Genomic DNA, 13,807 nt, shown 5'->3' on the forward strand with positions numbered 1-13,807 from the left:
AGAAAATGCCTATATCACTAATGGTAACAGCCAAGTGTTGCTGTCCTACTGGGAAAACACCTTTGACCCAACAATAAAATACAAGGTGTTTCTGCTATACCATAATATTGTATACCGTATTCTACTGTCTTACACACCTCCACTAGGCATGGGTGTCGCCAGTATATACAACTATCTCTATCCACAGGATAGGGGATACATGATAATATTGGACATACTCTTTACATTATTGATATGTCTGCCAGTCAAACTATCCTTCCAACCTGCTGACAGACCATGGCCAGAAGGGGAAAAGTAGATGCATAGGTGATACAGCATATATCAATATATCACTTTCAAGAGCGGAATTTTTGCACATCTGGTAACTTACCGCCACTGGCTTCATTTTCAGAGGTATCCATGGTGGTTTCAGAGTGGAGAACATGGGAGTCTTCAAGTCTTGCTGGAATTGGAGATGGGACATTAAGACTATTGATATCAGGAGCGCGAAGTAGGCTAGAAGCAGCAGGGCTGAGTTGTTCAACTGACATGTCTGGCCCATTGTGCTCATGTATTCTATCACCTATATTGTGAGAATAAGAAAAACACAAGTGTCAATGCAGTTTTATCTATAACAAATCTATTGATGCGAGTCCCATTAATAAGGATCGCAGCAAGTAACTGGTCAATAGCGACAACTAAACAGTCAAGTACCGTCATAACTAACCAGTACATAAAAACCAAGGTGACTGCTAGACATATCTTTATGGAGTATATAGTTATATACTGTTATTGTAACTCCTTTTTAGCGACGCTAATTCAGTACTGCAGATCACAAATACTGCCCAATGCTCCTGAAGTAGCTCCACTTAAACTAATGAAAACTAAGTACACATAGACCAGAGTTCAGGTTTCATTTTTCTAGTTCAGTTTAGAAGATGTAAGCTGCATAACTGAGATGAACAACAAAACCAGTCTTGGATACAAACAGATTGTATTCCCTCTCCAGAAAAAGTGCCACTATAAGCCATGAATTGTGTCTGGTATTCCAGATCAACCAATTCACTTGAGCTGCGGTACCAGGAACGTCCCACGGAGGGGCCGTCTCGTGAATCCTTAGAAATGACCACCTGTTCACTGGAAATACATACTTAAATGCTCATAATATAGTGGGGGGGCTGTCACAGCACCAGGTGAGTTTTGCTATAAAACATTTGCAGGAATCCCTGAGGACCTACAGCACCATCCAGATTTAGCATTGGATGAAAGTTGATGGTAAAAAAAAACAATAAAAAAAACAGTTGTTGAAAAGCTGCAGGACCCACAGCACAGGTCACCTTGCACAACATGTGGTTTAGGATTTAAAGGAACCTCAAACACTATGCTGCATAGGAGAGTATGCAGGCTATACTGTCAAATGTACACTCGGTGTGTTCCCAGCCTAAAAGTCCTGGTCAGGAGTGTTGCAGCCATTTGCTGATTATTGCTCACATGGACAGTTAGATGGGCCTTAAACATGCAAATCATTATAACCCAGCTTCTACGACACCTTCAAGTAGAACTAGAGTCTGGTGTATAGCAATGTGCAGTCCATGGCTTCCTCCACCCAGCCTAATTCACTTGTGCAGAAGTTCCCAGCACAGCCGGTGACCAGAGTGCAGCATTGAAAGCAGAAAAAAGGGAGACCTAATACTACAGCAACCTTGTGTACCATTTATCCTCGCAAAGATCTAATCTCAGACTGTAAAGCTATGGCATACCCTACTGATATGCCATCATTTTATATGATGGGAAAGAACTTTAAGGACTGCCAGTACATACCTGTTTGAACATCAGAGGACTCAGCAGCTTCTGGCAATGTTTCGTCATACTCCAATACTTTTGCAGCATTTGATTCTATTCCCTGCTGTTTTTCCTGGGATTGAGAGGTAACAGAGACACCTTGTATGCTAGGTATTGGTGATGCCGGAGCTGGATGAGAAGTCTCAGAGAAGTAAAGTGTCTCATTTACTGCAGCTGCCACTTTAACATTAGAATTACTAAAGTTACACAAGTCCTGACCACTGATTGTGAGAGATGTTGGATGACTGGAAGCTGTGTTTTCCCAGGCGTCCTGCGAGTTTCCTTTACAAAATGGACCATTGGCCAATGGAGATACTGAACCATTGACTTGATGCGAGCTTGGCCCATTGCTATCAATCACAATAGTAGACTTGGGATATTTCCAGAGGTAGTCAAAGTTATTGGATGCAGGGCGACTGGTAGTACTGGCATCTGATGCATATGTCCCATGAGGATTGGTTGGTATGGAGGGGGAGATCAGGCCATTCACCGGCATGTCGCAATTCAGACCTAAATAAAACATATGTTAAGATAAGCTTATTATGACAAATTGTTAAACTAAGTACAAACTAACAGTATAAAACATATGTTATAATGCTGTAAAATGCAGAGAGTATAATGAAGCTGCACAAAAACTAGTGTTAGATCTAAAGCAAGAATAGACACAATGAATAATACATGTTACGCTAGGTTCACACCAGCGTTGGGGTTTCCGTACAGGGTGTCCACTTGGGAACCCCCTCAAACGAAACCTAATCCGCTTAAAAAATGCAGTTACCTGCGGACCCCATAGACTATAGTGGAGGCCGCCGAATTTCTGCCGTAAAAGGGCAAAAAATGTGGAGAGAAAAGTGCTGCTTGCGAAGGGACTCGGCCTGAAGAATGAGCACCTTGCTTCTTTTTTCCGGGAGCCGGAAGAAACGGCTCCTGGAAAAAACTCCTGAGCTGCTCACATTGATTTCAATGGGAGCCATCGTTTTGGTCAGGATTTTGAGGCGGATACAGCCTCAAAACCCTGACCAAAAAACTACGTGTGAACTTACCCTTAGCAGCACAGACTTATTTTACTTAGATGTAGCAAAACTTTGTTTATCAATAGAAGTGTAGCAAAATTTGTTAGTCTTCTCACAGTCCTGTAGTGACAACTGTTGGGCTATGTTCACGTTTTAGCAGGAAGAAAAATATTGCTTCAGTAATTACAAAACACTAAAAAAAAAACAAAAAAAAAAAAAACAGATGCTTCAAAGCTGCTAGTACTTTTCAGAGCGGTTTTCTCTGCAGACTTTCATCTTCCATTATACCTATAGGGAAACCACCGGCTTGAACTTCGTGCTGGGAGGGGGTGTCCTAACAGTATAGTTATCTATGATGCTAAGAGTCCCTGCTTCCCCGCGACATCCTGTAAATCTGGCTGAAACACAGTGATGTGCTGCTATGCTTACTGAACCAATACTACATTATATATGTGTGTGCACATGAATCTATAAATGCAGGGGTGTGGCTATGTTTAGAAAACATAACAATGCCTGAAAACGTAAGACTTTGTTCACCTTTTGCTTGTTGAGGAAATATTACAAGAGAATTATTTGTGTAAACCGGTTCCACCAATTGAGGCAGCTGTTTCAGTCCTGAGGCGCTAGATAAGGGAGGCTGGCCAGTGCTTCCAAAGTGATTGTTTGTCTCCATGTCTACACAGCAAAAAGAAAGAAATGACATCATGACATAAAAAGTGGCGTCAACTAAGAATTTGTACATGAGTGACATTCTTCATATCATTCACCAATAAATGATCATTTCCAGAAATGTAACAATTATCTACTGTGTAACGTTAGAGGGGTTCTCCACTTTGAACAGTCCCTAACATTAAGCTGATTACAAGGTGTTCCCCTGGAGGAACCCTGCTGTCCATTATCTATGAGGAAACTGCTATTTGCACACAATGCTTTACCATGGTGCTAGAGTTTTTTGCACAATGACCTATTTATCGCTATGGCCCTAAACACACACCAGTATATTATCATGGGCTTGTATATGCGGCAGTGAGCCCAGTACAAACCATAGACCAAGCCCTATACCTATCCATTTTTTGTAGCCCAGACTCACCAGATGAAGTCAATGGATCCACTGAGGTAAACGGATGTCACCCCTGTGTTGCCCATTCACTATCACCGTAGACCAGACACAAGCACAGGGTCATTGACAGGGAGTCAGTCCGGCTCCCATAGAAATGAATGGGAAGTGTTCTGTAGCCCTACAGTGTCACTACATAGGAAAACAAAGGGGCACTGATTGTCCATTCAAATCAATGGGATGTATGGGCTGTACAGAACAGGAGTAACTTGTAACTTCCCTCCAGCTTAGCCAAGAGATGATCCTGAACAAAGGCTCAACACCCCCACCCCGTTAACTCTCAATTACCTATCTGGGTATAAGAACTAAGCTGGACACTTCCAATAGCTCCCAAACCTATCATATTAAACAGTATGTAAAGGTGCCCAGTACCAACAGATTTGTCGCACGCACCATAAAATTGTTGATTCCAACATGTTCAATGCTTACAGGAACAATGCCCACAGACATGGAAGACACTACCTGATCCCGCAGATAGTCGCTCTGCTATCTAATGAGGACAAAGCCAGTGCTTGTGCTGAACGTTATAAAGAATTGTATATGACACCGGTGCCAGTCACTAGATTATGGCCTGGTCTCAGAGTGATCACTCACAGTATTTATTAACCTTCTACATAGGGTTGTACAATATACAGAATACCAGCTCAGAAATCATCCTGAGCCATAAGAAGTATGCTACACATTTAAGGGGGTACTACAGCTTACATTTTAATCTATTTTTTTTTTATAGTTTCTGTATTAGTTTTTCGTTGTTTTCAAGACCTCTAATAGAAGTCAGTCAATAATAAGAATCACATTAGGGGGCATTCACACTACGTAACGCCAGCGTGTACAAACAGCCGTACACGCCGGTGTTACAGCAGGGCTGCCGAACACTTCCCATTCATTTCTATGGGAGCCGGCATGCGAGCGCTCCCCATAGAAATGAATGGGCTGCTTCTTTCACTGCGAGCAGTCCCATTGAAGTGAATGGGAAGTGCCGGCATGTACGGCTCGGCATGAGCAGAGCTTGCCGTATACGCCAGCACTTCCCATTCACTTCAATGGGAGTGCTCGTAGTGAAAGAAGCAGCCCATTCATTTCTATGGGGAGTGCTCGCATGCCGGCTCCCATAGAAATGAATGGGAAGTGTTCGGCAGCCCTGCTGTAACGCCGGCGTGTACGGCTGTGATACACGCTGGCGTTACGTAGTGTGAATGCCCCCTTATGCTGCATTCGGGGTTTCACTCTTCAGGTTCGCATGGGACCCGAAGAATGGACACCCACTCCGCATAAAAAGCGGTTTCCACCTAACAAAATTCAGAGAGATAAGTCCTACTTGCAGGACTTTTCTCTCCGCATTTTTTAAGCGTATTCGGCGACGTAAACCCAGATAGTCGAGCAGGTGTGAACCTAGTCTTAGACACATGCCTCTGTACACACAGTTTTTTACCCATGAAAAAAAGTGATGCCCAACATACAAAAGCATCATAATAATTCACATTCCAGGTATATAAACTTGCTAATGGTTAGAGTAAGACAATTTAAACGGATGTGTAAACTTTTGCAACCTACAGACAAAAGGTAAGAGATGGCTGACACTTAAAATAAAGGCCAGCCTAGAGCTATTCCTAATAAACTCCCTATAGACTTCCATACTCCATTCAACATGCTTGTTCCAAACATTTCATACGCATTAGATGGTTGTAAGGTCCAGTTAAAAGCGGGCAGCACAAGTCTAAAGTGTGGCGCCATCTTTAACATGATCACAGGATCAAGGCCGCACACACTAGTGCTCTGTAACCATGAAGATACATAAGCCTGTGTGTGTATATATAAGCTGTATTTTATTCTTAGACCATTTGTATAATATCTTCATTTATTGTTCTTTGCACATGAGGAATAGAAATAGAGAGGATGCAAAGTAATACACATTAAAGTGTATGGAGTCAGGACCTGTACATACAACTATCAATATTACTTGATTGTGGGATTAATTTTATTGTTAGTTTTCACTTGTATACAGGCATGTCCATAAGGATAGATAAAGCCGCCATCTCTGATTGAACTGGATATCATTATAGACCATGACGACAGAATTTTTAGGCTTAATAGTTTCAATGTGGGTTTAACTACAAATAACAAAATACCTTGTGTGTATATTTGGTTAGTGGATAAATATACAGTCCTATGAAAAAGTTTGGGAACCCCATTAATCTTAATCATTTTTAGTTCTAAATATTTTGGTATTTGCAACAGCCATTTCAGTTTGATATATCTAATAACTGATGGACACAGTAATATTTCAGGATTGAAATGAGGTTTATTGTACTAACAGAAAATGTGCAATATGCATTAAACCAAAATTTGACCGGTGCAAAAGTATGGGCACCTCAACAGAAAAGTGACATTAATATTTAGTAGATCCTCCTTTTGCAAAGATAACAGCCTCTAGTCGCTTCCTGTAGCTTTTAATCAGTTCCTGGATCCTGGATAAAGGTATTTTGGACCATTCCTCTTTACAATACAAGTTCAGTTAAGTTAGATGGTCGCCGAGCATGGACAGCCCACTTCCAATCATCCCACAGATGTTCAATGATATTCAGGTCTGGGGACTGGGATGGCCATTCCAGAACATTGTAATTGTTCCTCTGCATGAATGCCTGAGGATTTGGAGCGGTGTTTTGGATCATTGTCTTGCTGAAATATCCATCCCTGGCGTAACTTCAACTTCGTCACTGATTCTTGAACATTATTCTCAAGAATCTGCTGATACTGAGTGGAATCCATGCGACCCTCAACTTTAACAAGATTCCCGGTGCCGGCATTGGCCACACAGCCCCAAAGCATGATGGAACCTCCACCAAATTTTACAGTGGGTAGCAAGTGTTTTTCTTGGAATGCTGTTTCTTTTTGGACGCCATGCATAACGCCTTTTTTTATAACCAAACAACTCAATTTTTGTTTCCAAAATGAAGCTGCCTTGTCCAAATGTGCTTTTTCATACCTCAGGCAACTCTATTTGTGGCGTACGTGCAGAAACGGCTTCTTTCTCATCACTCTCCCATACAGCTTCTCCTTGTGCAAAGTGCGCTGTATTGCTGACTGATGCACAGTGACACCATCTGCAGCAAGATGATGCTGCAGCTCTTTGGAGGTGTCTGTGGATTCTCCTTGACTGTTCTCACCATTCTTCTTCTCTGCCTTTCTGATATTTTTCTTGGCCTGACACTTCTGGGCTTAACAAGAACTGTCCCTGTGGTCTTCCATTTCCTTACTATGTTCCTCACAGTGGAAACTGACAGGTTAAATCTCTGAGACAACGTTTTGTATCCTTCCCCTGAACAACTATGTTGAACAATCTTTGTTTTCAGATCATTTGAGAGCGGGCTGTCCATGCTCGGCGACCATCAAACTTAACTGAACTTGAATTGTTTTGTAGAAAGAAATGGTCCAAAATCCCTTCATCCAGGATCCAGGAACTGATTAAAAGCTACAGGAAGCGACTAGAGGCTGTTATCTTTGCAAAAGGAGGATGTACTAAATATTAATGTCACTTTTCTGTTGAGGTGCCCATATTTTTGCACCGGTCAAATTTTGGTTTAATGCATATTGCGCATTTTCTGTTAGTACAATAAACCTCATTTCAATCCTGAAATATTACTGTGTCCATCAGTTATTAGATATATCAAACTGAAATGGCTGTTGCAAACACCAAAATATTTAGAACTAAAAATGATTAAGATTAATAGGGGTGCCCAAACTTTTTCATAGGACTGTAGAAAATGGTTTGGAAAGGGGAGGGGGGTTAGCGATATACAGACCACAGTCGGATCTGACTAAAGATTAGTCAAAACCACTAACCCCATACATTTAGGTTGTGCAGCCCCCATAGATAGTTTACCTATGTATGGCTGCTGCACATCCCCTGCTTTCCTAGTAGTAATACACTTACATAGCGCTAATGTATTCCTCAGCACTTTACAGATACTGAACATTCATATAGATCTATCCGTAACCATAGTGTGATCAGACTACAGATTAGATAAAACCACTAACCTCATAAATTTAGGTTGTGCAGCCCCCATAGATAGTTTACCTATGTACCTATATATGGCTGCTGCACATCCCCTGCTTTCCTAGTAGTAATACACTTACATAGCGCTAATCTATTCCTCAGCACTTTACAGATACTGAACATTCATATAGATCTATCCGTAACCATAGTGTGATCAGACTACAGATTAGATAAAACCACTAACCTCATAAATTTAGGTTGTGCAGCCCCCATAGATAGTTTACCTATGTACCTATATATGGCTGCTGCACATCCCCTGCTTTCCTAGTAGTAATACACTTACATAGCGCTAATCTATTCCTCAGCACTTTACAGATACTGAACATTCATATAGATCTATCCCTAACCACAGTGTGATGGGGCTACAGATTAGATAAAACCAGCAGCCCCATAGACTGATGTCCTGCAGCGTCCCCGCTTACCCTGTTACTATACATCTAGATGAGTGGTAGTCCACAGCTACAAGCAGCAAACTCTTGTGTGAGTGCAGGCGGCCCCTGGTAGTGAGCGGCCGCTGCCCTGAGTAACAATAGAGACCTTCCTTCCAGGGGATTTAAATGCTGGCGCTCAGCTCCATTTGCTTCTTGTATGAATCACATATTAGAGAAGGAGAAACTATTCAATCAGAAAATGGAGAGAGGAGGAGAAGGAACTGCCTGAGAAGGGAGTATACACTATACAGTATATAGGAGGAGGGCTGCCAGCCATATTAATAGTGTCATAGTAATTATTACAAGGAGGCCATTACCTTACATTATACAGTCAGGGCCTAAAGATAATAATGATACCATCATGTACTAGTGTCCAAGGCACCGGACCGGTACCGCACGTACTGAACAGGACTCAGCACTCCCTCCCACCATCACCGCAGTCCCGGACTCCTATCATGGACACTCCATCACAACATAAAGAACTTGTCGAAGTGTCCACTACATGAGACCTGTCCCTGACTCAGCCGCAGTGAAGTCACCAGGGCCTACACTCCCTCCTCAAGCCCCGGGTTCTCCTGCGTCACTCCCCGGCTACTTGTACTCACCTGAAGCCGCCGGAGAAGGGGTGTAAGTGGTGCTGGTCGCGGCCTGTTCTCACATGGTGTCCCCGGCCTGGCCTGGGGGAGGTAGCAGGACGAAGCCGCGGCTCCGGGGGTTGGAAGCTGAGTGTGTGAGAGCGAGGCAGGAAGTGCCGGTGGAGGCCGCGCGGTCCTAGAGGCGCCGGCTACACTGCACACTCTGAATAACTTGTCTGAGAACTCGCTGTCCCACACAGAGCGGATGTAGTGGCAGTCACTGCTGCCCTGCCACCTGCCTGCAGGGGGGGCTGCACCATGGATGAGCAGATGTGGAGTGGCAGTCACTGCTGTCCTGGTATCTGCCTGCACGAAGTGGTAGTCACTGCTGCCCTGGCACCTGCCTGCAGGGGGGGCTGCACCATGGATGAGCAGCTGTGGAGTGGCAGTCACTGCTGCCCTGGCACCTGCCTGCAATGGGGGCGCCACCATGGATGAGCAGCTGTGGAGTGGCAGTTACTGCTGCCCTGGCACCTGCCTGCAATAGGAGCTGCACATTGGATGAGCAGATGTAGAGTGGCAGTCACTGCTGCCCTGGCACTTGCCTACAATGTTAGCGCCACCGTGGATGAGCAGATGTGGAGTGGCAGTTACTGCTACCTGCCTGCAATGGGAGCTGCACCATGGACGAGCAGATGTGGAGTGGCTGTCACTGCTGCCCTGGCACCTGCCTGCAATGGGAACTGCACCATGGACGAGCAGATGTAGAGTGGCAGTCACTGCTGCCCTGGCACCTGCCTACAATGTTAGCTCCACCGTGGATGAGCAGATGTGGAGTGGCAGTTACTGCTGCCCTGGCACCTGCCTGCAATGGGAGCTGCATCATGGACGAGCAGATGTAGAGTGGCTGTCAGTGCTGCCCTGGCACCTGCCTGCAATGTGATCTCCACCATGGATAAGCAGATGTGGAGTGGAAGTTACTGCTGCCCTGGCACCTGCCTGCAGTGGGAGGGGCACCGTAGATGAGCAGATGTGGAGTGGCAGTTATTGCTGCCCTGGCACCTGCCTGCAATGGGAGCTGCACCATGGATGAGCAGATGTGAAGTGGCAGTCACTGCTGCCCTGGCACCTGCCTGTAGTGGGAGCTGCACCATGGATGAGCAGATGTGGAGTGGCAGTCACTGCTGCCCTGGCACCTGCCTGTAGTGGGAGCTGCACCATGGACGAGCAAATGTGGAGTGGCTGTCACTGCTGCCCTGGCACCTGCCTGCAATGGGAGCTGCACCATGGACGAGCAGATGTAGAGTGGCAGTCACTGCTGCCCTGGCACTTGCCTACAATGTTAGCGCCACCGTGGATGAGCAGATGTGGAGTGGCAGTTACTGCTGCCCTGGCACCTGCCTGCAATGGGAGCTGCATCATGGACGAGCAGATGTAGAGTGGCTGTCAGTGCTGCCGTGGCACCTGCCTGCAATGTGATCTCCACCATGGATAAGCAGATGTGGAGTGGAAGTTACTTCTGCCCTGGCACCTGCCTGCAGTGGGAGGGGCACCGTAGATGAGCAGATGTGGAGTGGCAGTTATTGCTGCCCTGGCACCGGCCTGCAATGGGAGCTGCACCATGGATGAGCAGCTGTGGAGTGGCAGTTACTGCTGCCCTGGCACCTGCCTGCAATAGGAGCTGCACCATGGATGAACAGATGTAGAGTGGCTGTCAGTGCTGCCCTGGCACCTGCCTGCAATAGGAGCTGCACCATGGATGAGCAGATGTAGAGTGGCTGTCAGTGCTTCCCTGGCACCTGCCTGAGCAGATGTAGAGTGGCTGTCAGTGCTGCCCTGGCACCTGCCTGCAATGGGAGCTGCACTATAGATGAGCAGATATGGAGTGGCAGTCACTGCTATCTTGGCACCTGCATGGAGTGGGAGCTGCACCATGGATGAGCAGCTGTGGAGTGGCAGTTACTGCTACCCTGGCACCTGCCTGCAATGTGAGCTCCACCAAAGATGAGCAGCTGTGGAGTGGCAGTCACTGCTACCCTGGCACCTGCATGGAGTGGGAGCTGCACCATGGATGAGCAGATGTGGAGTGGCAGTTACTGCTGTCCTGGCACCTGCCTGCAATGTTATCTCCACCATGGATGAGCAGCTGTGGAGTGGCAGTTACTGCTGCCCTTGCACCTGCCTGGAGTAGGAGCTGCACCATGGATGAGCAGCTGTGGAGTGGCAGTCACTGCTGCCCTGGCACCTGCATGGAGTGGGAGGTGCACCATGGATGAGCAGATGTAGAGTAGCTGTCAGTGCTGCCCTGGCACCTGCCTACAATGTGAGCTCCACCATGGATGAGCAGATGTGGAGTGGCAGTTACTGCTGCCCTGGCACCTGCATGCAATGGGAGCTGCACCATGGATGAGCAGCTGTGGAGTGGCAGTCACTGCTGCCCTTGCACCTGCCTGGAGAGGGAGCTGCACCATGGATGAGCAGATGTGAAGTGGCAGTCATTGCTGCCCTGGAATCTGCCTATAGTGGCAGCTGCACCATGGATGAGCAGATGTGGAGTGTCAGTTACTGCTGCCCTTGCACCTGCCTGCAATGGGAGCTGCACCATGGATGAGCAGATGTAGAGTGGCTGTCAGTGCTGCCCTGGCACCTGCCTACAATGTGAGCTCCACCATGGATGAGCAGATGTGGAGTGGCAGTTACTGCTGCCCTGGCACCTGCCTGCAGTGGGAGGGGCACCGTGGATGAGCAGATGTGGAGTGGCGGTCAGTGCTGCCCTTGCACCTGCCTGCAATAGGAGCTGCAACATGGATGAGCAGCTGTGGAGTGGCAGTCACTGCTATCCTGGCACTTGCCTGAGCAGATGTAGAGTGGCTGTCAGTGCTACCCTGGCACCTGCCTGCAATGGGAGCTGCACCAAGGATGAGCAGCTGTGGAGTGGCAGTTACTGATGCCCTGGCACCTGCCTGCAATGGGACCTGCACAAAAGATAAGCAGCAGTGGAGTGGCAGTCATTGCTACCCTGGCACCTGCCTGCAGTGGGAGCTGCACTACAGATGAGCAGATATGGAGTGGAAGTCACTGCTGCCCTGGTATCTGCTTACAGTGGCAGCTGCACCATGGATGAGCAGATGTAGAGTGGCTGTCAGTGCTGCCCTGGCACCTGCCTGCAATAGGAGCTGCACCATGGATGAGCAGATGTAGAGTGGCTGTCAGTGCTACCCTGGCACCTGCCTGAGCAGATGTAGAGTGGCTGTCAGTGCTGCCCTGGCACCTGCCTGCAATGGGAGCTGCACCAAGGATGAGAAGATGTGGAGTGGCAGTCACTGCTGCCCTGGCACCTGCCTGCAGTGGGAGCGGCACCATGGATAAGCGGATATGGAGTGGCAGTCACTGCTACCCTGGCACCTGCATGGAGTTGGAGCTCCACCATGGATGAGCAGCTGTGGAGTGGCGGTTACTGCTGCCCTGGCACCTGCATGGAGTGGGAGCTGCACCATGGATGAGCAGCTGTGGAGTGGCGGTTACTGCTGCCCTGGCACCTGCCTGCAATGGGAGGTGCACCATGGATGAGCACATGTAGAGTAGCTGTCAGTGCTGCCCTGGCACCTGCCTACAATGTGAGCTCCACCATGGATGAGCAGATGTGGAGTGGCAGTTACTGCTGCCCTGGCACCTGCATGCAATGGGAGCTGCACCATGGATGAGCAGCTGTGGAGTGGCAGTCACTGCTACCCTGGAATCTGCCTGGAGAGGGAGCTGCACCATGGATGAGCAGATGTGAAGTGGCAGTCATTGCTGCCCTGGAATCTGCCTATAGTGGCAGCTGCACCATGGATGAGCAGATGTGGAGTGGCAGTCATTGCTGCCCTGGAATCTGCCTATAGTAGCAGCTGCACCATGGATGAGCAGATGTGGAGTGTCAGTTACTGTTGCCCTTGCACCTGCCTGCAATGGGAGCTGCACCATGGATGAGCAGATGTAGAGTGGCTGTCAGTGCTGCCCTGGCACCTGCCTACAATGTGAGCTCCACCATGGATGAGCAGATGTGGAGTGGCAGTTACTGCTGCCCTGGCACCTGCCTGCAATGTGAGCTCCACCTTGGATGAGCAGATGTGGAGTGGCAGTTACTGCTGCCCTGGCACCTGCCTGCAGTGGGAGGGGCACCGTGGATGAACAGATGTGGAGTGGCTGTCAGTGCTGCCCTGGCACCTGCCTGCAATAGGAGCTGCAACATGGATGAGCAGCTGTGGAGTGGCAGTTACTGTTGCCCTTGCACCTGCCTGGAGTAGGATCTGCACCATGGATGAGCAGCTGTGGAGTGGCAGTCACTGCTATCCTGGCACCTGCCTGAGCAGATGTAGAGTGGCTGTCAGTGCTGCCCTGGCACCTGCCTGCAATGGGAGCTGCACCAAAGATAAGCAGCAGTGGAGTGGCAGTCATTGCTACCCTGGCACCTGCCTGCAGTGGGAGCTGCACTATAGATGAGCAGATATGGAGTGGCAGTCACTGCTATCTTGGCACCTGCATGGAGTGGGAGCTGCACCATGGATGAGCAGCTGTGGAGTGGCAGTTACTGTTGCCCTGGCACCTGCCTGCAATGTGAGCTCCACCATGGATGAGCAGATGTGGAGTGGCAGTTACTGCTGCCCTGGCACCTGCCTGCAATAGGAGCTGCACCATGGATGAGCAGCTGTGGAGTGGCAGTCACTGCTATCCTGGCACCTGCCTGAGCAGATGTAGAGTGGCTGTCAGTGCTGCCCTGGCACCTGCCTGCAATGGGAGCTGCACCAAAG

At 47.9% G+C, this 13,807-nt stretch overlaps 1 protein-coding gene across 2 annotated transcripts in view; it reads right to left on the minus strand.

Annotated features, from left to right (window-relative positions):
* Positions 1 to 13,807, minus strand: part of BAZ2A (bromodomain adjacent to zinc finger domain 2A) — an 81,590-nt gene that overhangs the window by 28,402 nt on the left and 39,381 nt on the right. The window contains exons 1-4 of one of the 2 annotated variants that reach the window (XM_075265592.1): positions 9,045 to 9,182; positions 3,372 to 3,509; positions 1,801 to 2,331; positions 371 to 562 (exon numbers count right to left, since the gene is read on the minus strand). In XM_075265592.1, coding sequence (XP_075121693.1) covers positions 371 to 562; positions 1,801 to 2,331; positions 3,372 to 3,507 — 859 coding nt within the window. In that variant the 5' untranslated portion in view covers positions 3,508 to 3,509; positions 9,045 to 9,182. Of the gene's footprint in view, positions 1 to 370; positions 563 to 1,800; positions 2,332 to 3,371; positions 3,510 to 9,044; positions 9,183 to 13,807 lie in introns of those variants that run through there. The other variant, XM_075265593.1, reaches the window with a different exon arrangement.

This window comes from Leptodactylus fuscus, chromosome 2 (assembly GCF_031893055.1).
Source record: "Leptodactylus fuscus isolate aLepFus1 chromosome 2, aLepFus1.hap2, whole genome shotgun sequence".
NCBI lineage: Eukaryota > Metazoa > Chordata > Amphibia > Anura > Leptodactylidae > Leptodactylus > Leptodactylus fuscus.